Source organism: Miniopterus schreibersii (assembly GCF_964146895.1).
Source record: "Miniopterus schreibersii genome assembly, chromosome: 8".
NCBI lineage: Eukaryota > Metazoa > Chordata > Mammalia > Chiroptera > Miniopteridae > Miniopterus > Miniopterus schreibersii.
The window spans coordinates 22,857,042-22,876,591 of NC_138109.1; the positions used below are offsets into that span (position 1 = coordinate 22,857,042).

Sequence of the window (19,550 nt, forward strand, 5' to 3'; positions counted from 1 at the left end):
CACCTTATCTTTCTGCTTCCAGCATCATATTTTCCTGCTTCCTGAGAGACCTGGAAGAATCAACGGTGTTTATCACTAGGCCCTGGGGGCAGGACTTCTTGGCTCCCAGAATCCCTGGGGTTTATCTTAATTAGGCGACATCTGGTTCTGCCTCCACAGTGCACATGTCCACCCTGGTCATGCGGCCTAAAGCCTGCTGGCCTGGGAACCCTGGAGGCTCATCCAAGGGCGTGATTCTGACCTGGGGGATAGTGAACAGAAGACGCTTCTGTGGTTCAGCCAGAATCAAAGGTGACTTCCTTCTCGTTTCCTCTTAGGTCTCCCAGTATCTCTGGCTGGGCCTGGAACATGGTTAGAGGAAAGAGATCAAAACCAGGGCCTCTGCCCTGAGGCCTCCTCTGTTGCCCAGAAAGATCCTGACTGGATGAAAATGACCTCGTGCAAACACATCTTCATCACCCGCCCTTCCCCTGGAAAGGCAGTCGGTGCTGGGCCTCTGCTCCGGGCACTCAGCACAGCCCTTCCTCCCCAGGACCAGCCTCTGGGCGCTGATAGTAAGAGCCCAGCCACTTTTTTCTCCTTTCTGGATGATCTTTCTGCAACCACTGCCCTGCCCTACACTGGCCAGAACCTGTGCCCATTCAGACCCTGCGCTGTGTCCTCACAAGGATGAAGGTCAGGCCCCGGATGGCCCTTTACCCCTTTCTCCTGCCCCCACAAGCATTCCACTTCTCCTGCACACACCTCCAGGCTCCTGCCTGCTGCGATGATCATCTTTGGCTTTCTTCACAAAGTGCTTGCTCACAGCTAAAATTCCCCCCTGGAGCTGGGCATCAACCCCCCAAACAGATGTCTGCTCACACCTTTGGGTCTTCCTGAGGGACCAGCCATTGGTGCCCACCATCCCTCCAGAGAGAACCAGGCTGGTCAGTAAAGCAGGAGGCTGAGTCGTCAGGAGTGAGAGCTCTACCCTGGAAATGGTGACAAAAGGGCTGCAGGGGCTCCGGCAAGGGTGGAGGATTCACGGGGGTACCTCAGAGGGCGTCCTTCACACAGCATCCCAGTGACAGAGAGCTCATTACCTCCACTCACAATTCCACAGCTGGAGAATCTTCCAGGGCACATTTCAGCTCCTTCCTCTCTAAATGGTCACCGCCCCAGACCAGATCTCCGCACACATCCTGCATCCTCTCAGCCTGGACAACCTCCCACTTCAGTCACTGAGCTTTCTCCCCCTGGGCCCACAACAGTAAGCCCTGATACTCCGCCTCTTTCCCCACTGGCAGGGCTGCTTGGCGACACAGCAGGATACAATAATTGAGGGACAGAGGGCTGAGGTGAAGCGAGGGCTGAGGTGAAGTGGTTGGCAAACAGGAACAACTGAATTTTGGCTACAAGCAAAAGCAAAGGAAGCACCAAGCAGGTTGCCACTAAAGCTGCTCCCCAAAAACTGCCTGCAGTGCCCCCTGCTGGCTGCATGCAGCTTTAATTCACTCCCTCGTTTCTTTCACAGGGGCTCCCCCCCAGGCAGCTGACCCCTGATGATTCTCATTAGAGGAGCACAGGGCTCAGTTGGGTCATCTTGTCCAGTGGATCCCAAAGGTGTAAAATGATGGTAGGGTTGCTGTGGAATACTGTGTATTTTGCCCAGTTGACAAAGGCCTCTGGGCTGAGGAGCCAGTGGTATAACATACCACTTACATCCTGCTAAGCAAGCTGTGCACCCCAGCATGGGTACAGCCAGAGGAAAGGCCCAGAGGAAGGGCCTTCTTTTCATAATTCATTGTAGAGATGGCGTCTTTCTGTAATCTGTTGAAAAATGCCGTGTAGACCAGCAGCAGCCCAGGCTCAGAACGCTTCATTCAAAGAGAGGAATCTTATAAAACCAAGCTTCTTTAGCTAAAGGAGAGTTTAAAACCACCTAAAATATAGGAAAAGTGAGGCCCATGAAAGGGAGGGACTTACTCAAAGTCATGCAGTTAATACCAGGACTGAGCTTGGAGGCCAGATCCCTTCTCTCTCGAAGCGGTGTTCTCTGTACTACACTGAGCTGGCTTTCCTCCCAAAGCCTTTTGAGGCATCCCAGCTCCTCTGGTCCCCCCACTCCCAGTCCCATCAACATCTCCTGAAATCCAGCCACAGTCTTACTTTCCTAGCCAGCATCATGGCACCGTGTTGGCCCAACATGAGGGCTGGTGAGAATGCCGGCCCAGTCTGCACAATTGCCTACCAGTGCCCCACTCATGGGGATGAGGGCGGACATGCAGCAAGGCAGCGTGGCAGGGGACTAGAAGGATCCACTGGATGACATGGCGAAGTGTGACAGGGAGCTGTGCCTGGAGCACTGTGGGTCAGTGAAGCTGGTGGCTCAGCTATTGTGCAGCTGGGGCCTGCTTTGCAAGTGCAGTCCGCCGAGGCATCTGTGCCACACCGTAAGGCACGTGGGCAGCCACTGTGCCCATCTCCTGAGCCCCAGCCACATGGAACATCTGGTCATCAAAGAAGATGTGTGGGCGTATCTTCTCGAGCAGGGGGCCCTTGGGCGCTCCTGCAAGGAACAGGGCTTCATCTGTCTCCAGGCCCCAGCTGCGCAGGGTCTTGAGAGCCCGGGCCCCAGAACTGGCTGCACTGCGTGCCGTCACCAAGTAGGTGCGGATCGGGCACTCCAGCCGCAGGCCCTTGGAGTAGAATTTCTTCTGCAGCCTACCCAGGGCCTCCAGAAAGCCCTTTAAAGGTCCCTAAGAGAAGGCAAGGGAAGACTGTGAGCTCATCCCTCTCCCAAACATCTGCCCCTCTCCAGCTGGGCTCCTCCCTAAAGCATTCATGTCTTGATGTTTGGGTGGGGAAACTTCTCAAGATCCCCAAATCTCTCAGTTCTGCTGTGCCTGCTCAGGCTTCTGTGCGCATCAATGGGACTGCAGGTACCTGTGTTTGTCTGGGGGCCTGTACTGCTGTGATTGGGGATGTCTGTGTGGGAATAGCATATCAGGACAGCTGTTACTATGTATGTCCATCTGTGTGCCCCTTGGGTACATGGGTGTCTGTCCTATAGCTCAGTAAGTATGACCCTCTGTGCTCACCAGAAGGAGAATATTAAAAATATTTAGCAACCATGGTGCGGGCACCCTCCAGGCAGAATGGATTTCAGCTACAAACAACATGGACAGACAGACCATGTGTAACTGGCTCAGGGTGTCATGCTCTGGCTCTCAAGGGTCAGGGAAAGGATTTTCTCTCTGCAGTGCCGAGAACAATGAAGGTTGGTGAGGACAGTGAGTAAAGAACCAGAGGATGGTAAAGAAGAAAGCCACACAGCAGCTAGGAATAAGGGAAGGTGGGCTTCCAATCCTGGAGACTCCTCACCTGCTGGGTGACCGGAGCAAGCAGTGGTCTTCTGGGCTCTGCCTACCACTTAGTGGGAAAACTGTCCTGCCCTGATTCCCAAGGATTTCAGAGGGAATAAATGAGAATAGAAGTGAAATGAATATTCAAGGGCCACCACTGGAGCCTGCTGAGCTGTTGGAGAGAGGGACTCTGGGGTGATCTAGATTTTTGTTAAAGGCACAAATAGGACCTCCCAGGAGGGCTGGAGAATCCCAGTGGCTCCAACCCCAAGGAATTTCAACCAGGCTCTGGGGCATATTCTGCTCTCAGGGAGACTCCAGAGCAGTTTGACAGTGAGTGAGGGTCCCTGAGACCCTTGCCAATGGATGGATGCAGGAGGTAGTTAGGGCTGGAGTGGCCCAAAGCAGAGGGATGCTCCAGACCCCAGACCCAGCTGGATCTCCTGCCCCAGTGAGGGGCACCAGTCCAGCTTTTCCTTTTCTCTAGTGAGGGAAATGGGGACTTTTGGGGAGGAGGGGAGCCTACTTAGAGGGGCAGGGATTCTCAAAGAGGGGATGGGGGTTCCAGGAGAAGATGGTGGCTTCAGAGGGAGAGGGTGAGGCTTTCAGAATGTGATGGGGATTTTAGAGAAGGGATGGGGAGACCTCAGAAAAGGACGGGGACTTCCAGGAGGGGATGGAGACCTCAGCTAGGAGTTGCAAAGGAGAGGTAGGAGCTTCAGAGAGGGGCTTAGAGAGAGGATGGGGGCTTCAAAGGGAGGGTGGGACTGCAGTGAGGGGGATAGGGGCTCAGTGAAGGGGTAGAAGCTCACTGAGGGGACCCAGGGCTCAGGTGAGAGGGATGAGGGCTGGAGGCTTGGTAAGGGGCCTGGTTGGATTCTGGCCAACCTCAGAGTTTGGTTCTGGGCTGGAGGTTCCAGCCAAGTGCAGGTTCTGAGGAGCCACCTTGCTCCATTCAGGGGTTCTGGGGAGTGTGTGGAGCACCTGGGCCAAGGGTTTGTTCTCATGGGCCTTCTCATGCTCGAAGAACCTGTCCAGCCCGTGGGCCTTGACAATGCGCTCCGACTCGTCCGAGAAGAGCACAGCATCCCCATCGAAGGCCACGCGCAGCTGACTCTGGGATACAGCCACGTCCCTGCTGGGGCTGAAGATGGTGGCAGCTGCGATCCCTGGGCAGAGAGAGGCGAACATTGTCTGCCTTTATCCTGGCAATCGGGGCCTCCTGACACCTGCCTCAGCTGCCTGGGGCCAGGAGAGGGCTAGTTCAGGTCATGCTTGCCTCACCTGCCTCACCTGCCTCACCGAGGATGCAGAGCAAGGTGAATGAGGGTAATATTCAGAATATTAAAAACCTGGCCAGCCTGGCCAGGCATGGCTCAGCGGTTGAGCCATAATCCAAGAGATTGAGATTCAATTCGCGGTCACGGCATATGCCCAGGGTTGCAGGCTTGATCCCCAGTGGGGGGCGTGCAGGAGGCAGCCAACCAATGACGACTCTCTCATCATTGATGTTTCTCTCTCTCTCTCTCTCTCTTCCTCTCTCTGAAATCAATAAAGATATATTTTTAAAAAAAACACAAAACCCTGCCCAATAAGGATGGATGGTGGCTTTTGCTCTGAGCAGAGGTCTGAGGGCCCTGGGCTAAGCCTGAGTTTCCTTTTAGTTGTTCCTTTGTGGGAAGGTCTAGGGGAGTCCCTGGGAACAGGGGGGCACTTGGAGGACTCAGGGCAGGAGCCATTTATCAATCAGTATGGAGGAATGTCAATACTTTAATATCTAGCAAGGTTATGCTGGTGTGAACCATCCGAATGTCAATCCTGGCTGGAAAGGAGAGTCCCCCAGGCCACTAATGTCCTTCCTGGAGTTCCTCACAGCTCCTGATACAGACCTGGGGGGGGGGGGGGCGGGAAGGAGCCCTGACCTTGGCTTGGCCTCTCTCTCTCATCCGAGTACTAACCAGGCCCAACCCTGCTTAGCTTCCAAGGTCAGACGAGATCAGGCGTGTTCAGGGTGGTATGGCCATAGACGGGCCTTACTCTCCTGCTGTTGAGTCCGGCAGGCCTCTCGCCTACTCTGAGCCAAGGTAAAATTGAAGATGTTTCAGCTCTGTCTGGGGCTGAGGTCCCAGGCTGCAGTCTGGGATGGAGTCAGTGTGGGCACCCTTAGTCTACTGCCACAGGGGCACCCAGGAATGCTCTACTCAGGGCAGCCTGGCCATTCAGGGGTCCTTGAAGCAACATGGGTGGCCATGAGAGGCAGCACTAATTACATGGGAGGTGGCACAGACTCTCGGCAACCCCGGGCTTCTCCAGAAGGTCAAGGGTGCCTGTCAGAAACCCAGGCTCCAGGCTAGAGCTACACTGGACAAGAGAGCTAGGGCTAGGAGGCAGGAGACCTGGTCAGCCAGTTCAGTCCATTTCCTTTTTTTTTTTTTAAATATATCTTTATTGATTTCAGAGAGAGGAAAGGAGAGGGAGAGATAGAAACATCAATGATGAGAGAGTCATTGATCAAGCCCACAACACGGGCATGTGCCCTGACCGGGAATCGAACCCCAATCGCCTGGATCCTAGGTCGATGCTCAACCGCTGAGCCACGCCCGGCCGGGCTCTTTTTTTTTTTTTTTTAATCCTCACCCGAGAATATTTTTCCATTGATAGAAAGAGTGGGAGGGAGGGAGGAGGGGTAGAGAGAGAGAGAAACATCGATGTGAGAGAGACACAGAGATTGTTTGCCTCCCACACACGCCCCCGACCCGGGCAGAGGATCGAGCCTGCAACTGAGGCACGTGCCAGAAATCAAACCCATGACCCTTTGGTCTGCAGGCTGATGTGCTAACCACTGAGCCAAACTGGCCGGGGCCATTCCCTATTCTTCATCTCTCCAAAGGTCGCTTCAGCCCTGCTCTTTGGGAACCTGAGAGCAGAGGGGCTGGGCTTAGGCAGGGCTCTGGGAGAGGCGAGCAGCGTCAACCCCACAGCAACTCTGTTAGCCTGAGGATATTACAAGTAGGACTAGGCCCTGGGCATCATGCCAGGCACCCTCTCAGCTCTGCCAATGATGGAGCCAAGATGAACCAGAACCACCCCCACCTTGGGCAGGGCCTGCCCCCTGACTGCCCCCTGCTCTCTAGCCTGAGCTCAAATTGCAGACATATAGAGGTACACATGCAGGCCGGTGCCAAGGCCCCAACCAGAGGGTGTGACATCTGTGTAGGGAAATAGCTGCTGGCTCCTGGTTAAAGATAGCCTTCTAGAGGTCCAAGAGCTCAGAAGAGTGAGGCATCAGGGAGAGAGGCCAGGCTTCTAGGCAGGAGACAGCATGAAGGAGAAAAGTGAATATACTGTTGGTTGATAAACCTGCCAGTAGTGCTTAGCCTGAAGAGCCTGTCAGCCTGTTTTCTTCCATATGCAATAGGAATACACACCCTGTCAGAGGGCCAAAGCTATGCCTACCACCCAAAACTGCCCCTTGAAAGAGACCCATGGGGGGAAATTCTCTTTGTCAGTGCTTGTAGCTGGGTCTCCTAACCTCACCTCGGCTCCTGGGATGCTGGCCATTTCCCAGGCCATACTCACTGCCCAGGCTTACCAGATACTTATCACTCTCCCCATTGACCCAGAGAGGGGTAAAGACTGCCCCTGGTCACACAGGAATCAGAACTCCTACCTAGCTGGAGGATTCCTAGAAGGGAGTAAGTTTCTGGGCTGTAAGGAGGGTTTCCATGGAAACAGAAGCCTGGGTGACGGTGATTTGTAAAAGCATCCTTAACATGGTAGGGCAGGGGGTGGGAGAGTGGAATAGATGGGCAATAAGTGGAATAGGTGGGGCCTTGTTCTCAGAGTTTATAGGACAGGTCATAGGAATTAAGAAAGGTACGCCCCTTCCAGCTACCATGGCAACCCCTAGCACCTGCTCAGGGCTTTAGGACCAGGCCTCCCACCTCTGGGACCCCTTTGCCAGACTCCCCATAGTCTTCTTCCCTAGTTTGACTCACCTTCGTCAATGGCTTCTTGAACCTTTTCTGCGTCAGCTGACAGGTAGAGGTTGGTGTGATAGGCCTTGAGGTAGCAGATGGGGCTATTCCCACCTGTCATGCAGAACCTCTCGATGAACAGGTCTGGGGAGGAGGTAGAGAACACCCGGGTGATGCCCGGGCCAACCCTTAGCCTCAGACTGGTCCTTCTGTGTCCAATAGACACCCTCTTGGTTCTGAGGGGGCGGCAGTGGAGTGATTCTCAGTGATTTTAGGCCAGTGGTCCCCGTTTCTAAGCCCTTCCATCCTTCATCCATGAAATGAGGATGATCACATCTCTGGAGTGATTGCCTGGCTCACAGGAACATCCTCTTGTCAGGGAGTCATAGTACTATACAAGGTGGGTCCCCAGCCTTGAGTGGCCCTTTTGGCCATAGGGGGTTGGATAGGGGACAAACAGCTGACCCAAGCTGGGCCACCCAGATTCTCCGACAGCCTGGGCTCATAGTCACCTAGTTCCCATGCCTGCACAGGTTGTAAAACATTTGCTGGTTGGTAAATGGCTGCTGCTCTGAGCACATTGAGTTAGCCCAACACTACTGAAACCCTCAAGCAGGACAATCCACAATGAAGTGGTTATGCCGGGAACAGCAGGGGTCCTTCTGGCCGGGCTCCAATCCTATAGGTGCTGTCTGTCCTCAGTACTCGGTGCCTACACCACAGGTGGTTAAATATTTGGATATCATTCCTGCTCCCAGTAATTTGAAATTCGGATTAAAAAAATTGTCAACTAGACTCTCTTGGTTGCTTAAAACAAGGACTTGTAAACTTATGAATTTTGGCCATGTTCAGGAAAAACAGAGAAGCCTAGTTTGAGGAGGGAAGGAGACCAGGGAAAAAAGAACAAAGAAACAGACTTGCTGAGAGAAGCAGATGAGGGCTCACGTGGCGCAGAGAGAGAAAGAGCCCAGGAGAGATTCCAGTTCTTGGTTGCAGGCCTTTTAGGCCCAATTTTCCTGTCCTGTGGTTCTAAGAGACACTCCTGTAACCTAATAAAAGATTCTTTTCAACATAAACGAGCTCTGGGGGGTCTATTACTTTCTATTAAGAATTTGAATGAAACCACAAACCCCCATTCACTCTGATGACAGCATGTTTCTCCCAGCAGCCTTGTGAGGCCTGTCAGCCCGATTGTAGCTAGAGAAACTGAGGCACAGGGGCAGCAAGTACCTTGCTGATCACATAGGGAGTGGGGCCTGTGCTGTGGTGTGCTGGAGCTGGTTCATACTGGCTTGTAAGAACCGAATGTTAAACACCCTGGGATTTTTTGAGCCAGTTAGATTTTCAACTGCTGGTAGCTTGAAATGTTACAAGCTACCAGCAGTTGAAAATGTTTACAACCTAAAAATGGCAATGTACAATTGTTTGTTGTTGTTATCGTTGTTGTTTCTTAAAGAGTCAGTTTACCAGCACACCGCTGGTTTTGGGGTTCTAGTTGGTATACCCTTACCCTGCAGGGGTGTGGCCCAATCCCCAGGTGTCTGGCAGGGGTATCCCATGGCCAGACCCCTCATGCTTACCATAGTGGTTGATGCTATTGATGAGACGGACACCCACTTGGGCGTGGTTGTTGGTTACAAGGACGATGTCAAAGATGTCCTCACTGTCTGGGTACAGCTCCCGAAGCCGCCTGTTCACAGCCTCCAGAGCCTGGATGGGAGAGGGGGGCCTCCAGCTCAGACCACCAGGGACTAATATTTGGAGTTGGTGGCCAGGGTTGGGGAGGACAGTGAGCTGGAATCCAATGGGGGGGAGGGAGGTCAGGGGCCAGGGGCTGGGGGAGGTCCGTGGACATGGGCTGTCTCCCCATCTCTGCCCTTGTCGATTGTTGCTCAGGGCTGCCTCACTGGCAGCGTGAGCGAAGGCTGAAATCCAGCCCGGGCTCCACTCACCAGGCTGGGTGGTCTGCTGGTGTGGGGCTGCATTAGTCCAGAGTATGGGGGGGCCTCTTCTTCCCACAGTGGCTCTGTCCCTAGCCAGCCACGCTCCTGTGGCGTAGCATCTTCCCAGAGGGCGCTTTCTCCTTACTCAAACACCCGTGCAAGTGCTCGTTTCTAACCAAGGCACTGTTTGGGTAGCGGTGGGCTGCCGCTCACCTTCACGAAGGGGAAGGCGGGCCCGGGGCTGAACGGTTCGTTCTCGTGTTCCAGCTGGTAGCGCACATACTCCTCCACGCCCTGCTCCATGTAGATCCGCTGCTCCTCGTCCATGCGGAACAAGGCTCGGGAGGACACAGCGATGGTGACTGCGTTCTGAGGCTTGGGCTGCCGGGGTGCAGGAGAAGGGCCATCATCACACTCCCCTGAGGGGGGTCTCATGTGCCAGCCCCTCTGGGTCCTGGGGCAGAGAGAAGACCCAGGCCCAGCCTCTGCCCTAGGAGGCTTAGTCCTGGGCAGGGGCAGGCCTAGGACAGGACCCCCTCTGTGAAAGACCCATCTGGGGACTGAGGGAGATGATGGCTCCCCACCAAGAAGCACTCTGGGATGGCAGGGACATGCTCTCGGGGAGTCTGCAATCTAGCCAGCCATTGGGACACAACAGAAAAATGAATACAGTGAATGGAGCGAGAGTATGACTAATGCTCAAGATGGTCTCCGGGTGGTTTCCATTAGAAAATAAAAGCTGCATACCCTTAGGAGGAAATGGTACCTTGAAATATGACAATTACATAAGAAAATTTATCTCCAGCCCACATCTTTCTCCAGCTCTAGACTCATGTATCTAACTGTCCCAGTTGACTAACAGACACTCAAACTCAACATGCCCAAGGCTCAACTCCTGCCACTCTCCACCCCTGAACCTGGACTCCTCCTTCCTTCGTCATCTCACTGCTCCGCATCACCACGCACTCGTCACCTAACCCAGAAGCCCGGCAGTCAACGCACATCTTCCCTCTTCCTCAGCTCCCTTTCCCACCAATCAGTCACCAGCACCTGTCAGCTCCACTGGAATCCATCCACTTCTGTCTTCCCCACCATAGTCCAGTCCTTCAACATCTCTCATCTCCTCCAATCTGTCATCCACATTGTTGTCATGAGATTTTTCTCAAGCTGGATCTGATCACATGCCCCCTCCCCTTCATTGGTGTCCAGTCTTCTGACTCCAGTCGGTAGCCTTTAGTATGGAGTAGGAAGCTCTTCATGACAGACCCCTACCTCGGTCTCCACTCTCACCTTCCCATGACCCTACTTTGCTCAAGCTGACCCTTCCATTCTTTCTCTGAGCCTTTGCACACGCTGTTCCCCTTCCTAATCTGCTCTTTCCCTGACTCTTTATCCAGCTAACTGCTACCCAACTTTTGGGTCTCAAACTACACGCCATCTCTAAGAAGCCTTCCTTCACTCCTAGTCATGGGGTTGCTACCTCTTCTATTTCCTTTTTCTTTCCTATTTCCTTTTTAGTAAAATCTAACACTAATGTATAATTGCTTATTTAATTCTTTCTATTTCTATACAGAGTTCTAGAGAGGAAGTAGGAACCATGCCTAAGTTCTGAGGGAGGAGGAGCTATGACTACCTTGTTCACTTATTGTATCTCTAGTGCTTAGAACTGTACCTAGCACATAGTATGTGCTCAGTAAATTTTATTTTATTTTTTTAGATTAAGGATTTTAAAAAATTTTTATTTTTGTTTAAAATATTACAAATATCCCTTTTTCTCCCCAATAACCCATTCCACCCTGTCCCATCCCCCTCCGCAGTCCCTCTTTCCACCATTGTCCGTGTCCTTGGGCTGTGCATATATGCATATAAAGCTCAGTAAATTTTTAATGCCTCTGAACTTTTAAGTAATATATTTCAATGAGAAACAGTATTTGCCATGACAAATTTAACATGAACCAGAAACTTCAGTGTAATGCCCTAATTTGTTCAGATTGCTTGATACAGTAGATGCTTGGAGAATATTTTTTGGTTGATGCAAACTTGGTAAACATTTACTGGTTCTTTGTGCCAGGCACCTGAGCTCTGCCTGAGGGTGGTCTTGGTAGAGACTTGGCTCCTGTCCTCAGAGCTCACAGGCTGGTAGGGGAGAAAGTCAGGTAAACAGATGCAAAAGGGACTGAAATGAGGCACAGAAGGCAGGTGAAAGCAAGGTCTTGACTGGTTCAGAGGAAACTGTCATGGGAGAGGAGCAGGAGGGTGGAGGAAGACATGAAGAGGTGTGCACATCCACGGGCATCCATGGTGAGCAGAGCCCAGGGCCTGGGGGGGTGAGTACAGGTGAGCCGAGAAGAGTAGGAAGCTGCTAGATTGCAGAGGGCCTTCTCTCAGGGTCCCAGAGGGGCCCCAGAACTTCTTCACTGCCTCCAGTAGACTGGAGCCAGGGGCATGCCATCACCCCAACAGCTGGGCCCTTTAAATCCCTGAGGAGGGTCAGGATGTGGCTTCCTGAGGGACTCGCAGACACCCAGAGTCTCTCTACATCTCTGAGACCTAAGGGTGATTCCCACTTTAGAGATGAAAGGCTCAAGTTGGGGACAAGACTCATAAAGGGACCTCGCATTCTGGTCGCCCGCTCCTGCTAGCCCAGCAGGTCACTCACTGGCCCTGCTGCTTCTCTCTGGAGTCAAGCCTGGGTTTCAATCAGTTGACAACATTGAGTGATTACCATGTGACAGGCACTGTGCTGGGGACATGGCAGGAAACAAGACAGGTGTGATCCCTGTCCCCATGGAGCTTATGACCTGTCCCCAAGGCAGAGATTCATGCCATTCTTCAGAAGAGCACTGTCCAATAGAACATTCTGTGATAATAGAAATGACCGGAGCTGTCAGTGTGGCTACATGTGGCTACAAAATAACCTAAAACGTGCCTAGTGAGACTGAGAAACTGAATTTTTAATTATATTTCATTTTAATCAATTTAAATTTAAGTAGCTATGACTGGTGCAAGTGGCTAGTGAGGCTTTAAGACCTCAGAGTAGAAATGGAAGACCAAAGAGCTCCCCAAGCTCTTGAGGTAGACCTCAGCATTTGACTTTTACTCCACCAAGGTGCTGCACATGTCCAGCAGGGCCAGACCAGGGCAGTGGCCGGACAGGTGCCTCTCCACTGGGGCTCAGCTCAAGCACTCTCCCAGTGTGTGGCCACTACCGTGTATCTGTGTGTCCTTGGGCTGGTTACTGCCCAAACCCCTCAGCACCTGTGAGCCTTCAAGGAAAGAAGGTAAAGTTAAAAGACCTAGAGAAAAAGGAGGGAGGGATGGCCAGGGATGGTAAGGGTGGTGTTAAGGGAGTAGGGAGACGCACTCTCACAAACCCAGGAAGCCTGTTGGCCTTCGGGACAGGGGCTGAGTTTGTCCCACCCCCTGGGCTTACTGCCCTAGGGACAGAGCTCACCATCCCTTCAAGGACAGAGAATCTGCTGTCCTTCCAGCCCCTTTAGGCTGGTTCCCAAGCCGGCCACTCCAGCCCAGGCAGCCAGCCAAGGTCTCACTCCTCACCTTCTGTCCCACAGTCCCTGCCAGACTGCCATGTGTGGGTCCCCTCTGGCTGACCTGCCCAGGCCCCATCCCATCCCACCTTGGGCCGTTGCAAGAAAACTATCCCAGCTGCCTTGACTCCAGGAGTCTCCACTTCCTTCTTTTAAAGATGGGGAAATAGGCTCAGAGAGCGACAGAAAATGACCCTAGGTCACACAGCAAAGTCAAGGCAGAGCCAGGGTAAGATCCTGAGTCTCTGGCCTCTAGCTTGGCCTCTGTCCATACAACAGCCCCACCTGCCCATATGCCCCTCCTCAGTAACTCCCAGAAGACCCCAACTCCTCTTCAGCCACTTCCCTGGGACACTCCCCCCACGCTCACACTGAGGATTCTAAGGGCAGGGCTCTCTACCCTCAGAATGGAGGTCCCAGGGGCAGGACCCTGCCGCCCGCTCTGCCTGCTCTGACACTGAACCAGTGCGGTAGAGTCTAAGGGCCTGGAGGGCATGAGCTGCTGCGGGAAATACGGATCCCAGCTGGAAGAGATGAGCCGGGGCCCGTCCGGGGTCCAGGTGGAGCTAAAGAAACAGGTGAAGGAGGTCGGCCAGAGCTGGAGAGGAACCCAGAGACCCTCCTGGACCTAGCCGCAGAGGGAGGCCACCCTGTCATGTGTTGTCAGGTGAACCTGGGGACAGTTCCTCCAGAAATCAGAAAGAAGTCCAGATTTCAGACTGGGAACTAGGTCAGAAAGAGCCTTACCCTAGACCAGGAACTTGGCCTGAGAGCACTGCCTCCAGGGAACCAGGGTCCTGCCAGCTCTCCCTGCCTTCCACCTGGGCTTGGGGCCAGGCTGGTGTCCCCCTCTGGCGTGGGGGGTCGTAGTGGAGGGGTAATGGAGGGCAGCCCAGCCCCACCCAGCCTGTCTGAGGAGCTCTCATTTTAGGCCGATATGATTCTGCCTGTTGGGACCCAGAGAGGAACATGGCCAAAAGCTGTTATTTCTAGTAGGACTTAGAGGGAGAAGGGCTGCTGGAGGAGAGAGAAGCACATAGTTCTGCCTTGAGGAAGTCCTCTGACCCCACGAGGTGAGGGCCTCCTATGGGTCCCAGGGCTTAAATATCTCACTCAGGCTCCTGGGATTGAGAATAAACCCAGGCCAGGCCCTAATGGGGCCCATGAGGCCTACAGTCCCCAAAATAGCCTGTAGGAGGAGGGGCTGTGGCAGGAAGGAGTAGGGGCCAGGAAGCCACCAGGCACCTTGCCTCTCAGAAAACTGTGAGGGTCAGGGGCTGACAGAGGGGTCATGACTGACAGCTGGGCCTGAGTTCCCCGGTTCCTTGGTGCCTAGGGAGAAAATGAATTGGTGAGCTTCACTCACCACCCTAGTTCCCAGCGTCCACCCCCTTCTCTCCACCTCCAGGCCATGACAGCTTGCTCCTCAGGCAGGGACCAGCCTCCTCACTAGTCTGCCTGCTGCCAGACGCACCCTCTCTAATCTACCCACCACACTGCCCAGGGCAACCTTTCTAAAATGAAACTGGAACCAAGTTAATCCCTTGCTGAAAAACCCTGCATAGCTCCATAATGGTTCTCATGTTTTTTGAAAAAGTAGGTTGGTCTTTTATTCAAATGAACTCTTGGGGGAAACCCCAATATGTAAACCAAATATTATCATATCATATTGGCATAAATTCATTTTACAAACTCATATGCATTACATGTACATAAAGTATTTATTATAATACTTTATGTACCAACATAAAGTATTTATTATAATACTTTATGTACCAATGAAAACAACACAGTTGTGATGACAAATTTGGAAGTGGGAGTTAGGATGCCAGGGCAGACTTAAGCTTCATCATCTAGTCAATTTTTTCTGCAGTGGTTGATTTTTGCACAGTATTGAGAAAACCCCAATTCGCACCAATAAGTGGTTGCAAATGTCTTGTTTTGTTTTAAACTACAAGCCTCAAGAGACTCAGCAATAAATTGTCAGCAATTTCAAGATACTCTTCCATTAAACAGATCGCAGAAAAGCTTCATTCTGAGGTTTGCTAAGAAAAATCAACCTGCCACATAAACTAATATGTCATGGTCTCCAAGGTGCTAAACATTCACATAACACATTTGAATGAGTTGAGTTTTATTATACTTTGTTATTGTTGTTGTTAATCATCACCCAAGGATATTTTTTCCATTGATTTTCAGAGAGAGTGGAAGGGGGGATGGGGAAGAGAGAGACAAACATCCATGTGAGAGAGACACATGGATTGGTTGCCTCCTGCATGTGCCTGGGGGTTGAACCTGCAACCCAGGTATGTGCCCTTGACCTGGGAAACAAACTGGTGACCGTTTGGTCCCTCAGAATCCACTGAGCCACATTGGCCAGGGCTATTATACATTTTTAATTGTTCAAAACATACTTTGAAGAAATAAAATTAATTGGATTCACATGTGTGCAGACTCCCTGAAGCATGGGGCTCCACAGAACCTAGTTTTAAAACCCCTAGCCTCACTGAATAAGGTCCTGGCTCCTTAACATGGCACTCAAGGCCCTCCATGGGCCTCTGCACTCCTCCAACTCTTCTCCCAAAGATCCTACACTCTCCCTCTCAGTGGCCATCTCCATGCATTTTGCCCATCCTGTTTCTCTCTGCACAGGGGAAAAACACCTACTCAGGCTTCAAGATCAGTTCAAAGGCCACCTCTACAAAGCCTAACTTAGTGGGCAGTCACTCCTTCCCTCTGCTCCCACGGCACTTGCAGGGTCTCTGGCCTGAGCACTCACCACCTACAGTGTGAGCTCCTGACGCAGGGACTCAGCCTAACCCACCTCTCAGTCCCCGTCGCTGAGGGGCCCTGGCGGTGCTGCAGGATATGCCTGCAGACGGGTGGGCTCCTGGGGTAGGGCCTTTGGAGGGAAGCAGCAAGACGCTTGAAGGTCTGGCTGGAGCTCTCTGGAGGATGCTCTGAGCCAACCTCTATTCTCAGTCCCCTCCGCAAGCCCTGAGGTCTGGGAAGTGGGCGTGAGCAAGTCCCAGGGCCGACCAGACCATCAGGAACTTGTTGGATGGGAAGAGGACCTCTCTCCTCTGCGTGAGTCCTGGGGGGCTGAGCCCCCCACGGAGGTAGCGGGGATGCTAATGCCCACTGCGAGGGGAGCAGAGCGGGAGCTGGGGCGCGGAGCCCTGAGCGCACCCTGAGGACGCGGGGAGCACAGCTCCCCAGCCCAGGGTGCAAGGCCCTGAGCCAGACCCCAAACGCTTAGGCTCGAGTCCGAAGCCCGGTACCCAGATGGCAGAAACCGGGGCGCACAGCAAGGAGCCGGGTTTCCTGATCGGGTTCCTGGGGCCCGGGTCGCTTCCGCAGGCGGCCCCGACCGACAGGGACTGAGCGGCGGGGCCCCGAGCAGGGCCCGGTGGCGGCATGGGGGAGGGGGACCCTGGCGCGGAACCCGAGCCCCGGGAAAAACACCGAGCAGAGCTCCCAAAATAAACCCGAGCCCTAGCCAACCGCCCGGAGCGTGCTGGTGCTGAGGAGCTGCGTCCCCTCCGGGAGGGGCGCCCCCCGTCCCTCTCCAGGGGGCCTCCGACCCCCGCCCCGGTGACCTTTCCCCTTCCCTCCCTCCACGCCCCTGCTCCGCGTTTACCGATTTGGGTTTCTTCTTGGGCGAGAGGTTGTCGCAGAAAGTCTTGGCTTCCTCCCAGCGCGGGGCCGCGGCGGTCTCGGCCCCCGGCCCGGGCTCGCGGGGCTCCCGGGGCTCCCGGGGCTCCCGGGGCTCCCGGGGCTCTCCGGCTTCCATGCTCCGGCTGTGACCTGGCCGCGCCGCGGAGGGCGGCGGCGGGGACGCGGAGCTCGCGGGGCTGGGCTGCGGGAGCCGGCGCGGGCGCGTCCCGGGCGTGAGAAGGGGGCGGGCGGCGGCGGGGACTGTGGGCGTGCGAGCCCGCGGGAGGGCGGGGTGGGGGCGGGGGTGCCAAACTCGCCCTCCCGGTGGCCGGTGCGTTGCCGTCGTGTGAGTCCCGGAGGACAGCTGAGCCCTCCTTCCGCCGCCGCCCCACGCCCCCGGTGGATGGGGTGGGGGTGGGGGTGGGGGCTTGGCCTCCCAGCTCTCAGGTGAAGGGGCCCTGAAGCGGGGCTTGCGGGCTGCTGCGGGATCGCGGGGAGAGGGGAGGCCTGACGCCTTTTTTTCCAGGATGGTGAATCCCAAAGAGAAAATGAAAAGCTAGTCCCCCGCCCCCAAGCTAACCCGCTTTCCCCTGCGTTGCAAGGACCGTGGGGCCCTGAGCGGCGTCCCCTCCCTCGAACCCTAGGTGGTGAATGGACAGCTCCGCCACCAGCAGGAGCCTGCCTCCCGCCGGGCGCACGGTGGAGGCCCCGCCCCGCAGCTCTTCCCCACCGAGGCAGAAGGGCCCTCGAAGTCCGTGTGGAGACTAAGCTCTCCTCGCCCGGCGGGGGACCCCGACCTGAGACGCTCCCGGGGATTCTCTCTCAAGACCCGAGCTCTAGCTGGGCCCCCGAGAGCCAGCAGGGGGCGCGCACTGCCAGGTCCCACTTGCCAAGCTTGGGATGATTAGTTACAGGCTCTGAAGTGGCTGGATGGAGGGAAGGCAGAAGAGGAGCCTCAGAGTCAAAGACTCTTGGACCACCATTCCGGAGTCTCAGGGATGGAGAGACCTTGGTGGAGAGGCCGGGATGCCACCCATCCCAAGGCACAGGCCAGGAAACAGACAAGGGGCATCTCCTGTGAGCCTAGAAGCATGCACGGGTGGGTGGGAGCAGCAGGAGTAAACACTGGCTTAGCCTGGGGGGTGTCTGCCTGGGAGGGGGTACAAAATGGAAGGACCTGGACAAACTCTGCCATCCTGGGGGAAACCAACTAAACCTTGTGTGAGAGGAAGGGGGAAATAACAATAAAAAGTTTTAAGATTGGAGAAATATGTTTCCACTTGCCCTTCTCAAGGCCTAGTAGATTTATTCCATAGATGACCCCGGACTCTCTCTCATCCTGCCTGCCCTTTGGCAATGTGACTTTGACACTCCTGCCATCCAGAGGTGGAGGTGAATCTGAGCTGACCCAGTGTCTTGCTTTGACTAATAGAATGCTGTAAAAGTGATGTTATCCAGTTTCCAAGCTTAAGCCTTAAGAGCCCTTGCAGATTCCATTTTTGCCTTCTTGGGAGTCAGCTACTAGAAAAAGAAGACTGGACTGTCCTGCTGGAGAGTCCACGTGGTGAGGCAGAGCGGCCCTGGAGGATAAGTAGCCAGTGGAGAACAGTGGTTTCCCTGCTACTCTCAGCATCACATATGAGTGAGGTTGTCTCGGCTGATCCAGCCCCAGCTCAGCTCCAGTGGGATGCTGCTGGATGAGTGACGCCAGCCATGAAGCAGGAAAACCTCCCAGCTAAGCCCAGCCAACCCACAGAGTCATGAAAAAACAAACTGTTGTTTGAACACTAAGTCTTGGGGTGGCTTGTTACATGGCAATAAATAATGAAACTCTGGGAAGGGGTCATGTATTCTCAGGTGCCTCATGGAAGAGGAGGTCACTTAGGAAGAACTTATAGGGTGGTTACTTAAGTGGGAGTGAGCACCTGACGCAAAGGTGAGCCATCGCCATACTGTCCAGTGAACTTTGACTTGTGTGGCCTGGGTTTGAAAGTTGATCTGAGCCAGATTCCTCTTTTTCCGGAATTTGGAATTGGGAAACAGGGACTGGAAAATCAACCGCAAGTGTGGAAGCTGAGGTTGCTGTGAAATATACAGTTGGCTTCCAAGAGACCTGGTTGACCTTAGTGAGCTTCAAGCAGAATGAGCCGATGAGTGGATGAGATGGGAGATGTGCAGAAGGGAGTAGAGACCCCACAAAAGAGAAACCCAGCTGCCCTGAGAAGGAGCTGCCTCTGATCCTGACAGTTTCCCAAGTCCCAGTTGAGGACCTGGCTATAGTGCCCATCTCTAAATTTACAGGAGATTCTCCACATTACTTTGACAAATGCCCCCCCCCCCAAAAAAAGTTGGTGGCTATTGGTATTTTTTACTAGAAATCTTTCCCACCGTCTTCCAGTAACTGGCCCTGCCTTCCTGGTCATAGGAGCAGACATGTGGTCTAGACCTCACCAACTGTAGAGCCCTATTTCCTTGGACACAGTGATTAAGCTAAGGAGGAGCACGTGGCCCCAGTTGGGCCAGTCTCCCATGCTCTTGTATAGGGATGCTGGGAGATTTGGCTCTTTCTTCCCTGGGGTTATTAACTTGGGACAATGTGATCTGGGAACCCATTTTCCTGTGAGACAGGTGAAAGATCATAGGAGATGCCCAATGAGGCCACACAGAGAGAGAAGCAGAAGCATGGAGGGAAAAAGGGTGCAAAACTGAGTCTCTGGATCCAGCAGAGCCTGAACTTCCCAGTTACATGAGCCATTAAGCCTCCCTTTTTGCTTGAGCTTGTTTGAATTCATTTTGTTCACTCGCAACCAGAAGCCTCAACTACTCCAGTCCCCTTTACTGGGAGACTTGCATGTGCCCAGCTCAGCTCACAGGGAATCTCATGATGAACTGTGTACACATGAGGGGCCAATTGTCTGAGGTTTGGGAGGACTTCACAGAGGAGATCACTCAGACAGGAGAATGAATGGGTGGCCAAGAGAGGGGCAATGGCTTGTGTACAGGCACAGAAGCCTAAGAGATCCCTCAGGGAAATGGGGGACAATACAGGGTGTCTCAAATGCAGGGAGAAGGAGGGGGAGG

The 19,550-nt window shown here is 53.9% G+C and overlaps 1 protein-coding gene across 1 annotated transcript; it reads right to left on the bottom strand.

Annotated features, from left to right (window-relative positions):
• Positions 1–1,861: 1,861 nt before the first annotated feature.
• NT5C1A (5'-nucleotidase, cytosolic IA) lies at positions 1,862–16,671 on the bottom strand. The gene is made up of 6 exons (XM_081144499.1): positions 16,453–16,671; positions 9,478–9,645; positions 8,902–9,031; positions 7,343–7,465; positions 4,329–4,513; positions 1,862–2,738 (listed from the first exon to the last, which is right to left on the bottom strand). The coding sequence occupies exons 1-6, from the start codon at positions 16,603–16,605 to the stop codon at positions 2,373–2,375; spliced, it is 1,125 nt and encodes a 374-aa protein (XP_081000625.1). The 5' UTR covers positions 16,606–16,671; the 3' UTR covers positions 1,862–2,372.
• Between the last annotated feature and the right edge of the window lie 2,879 nt (positions 16,672–19,550).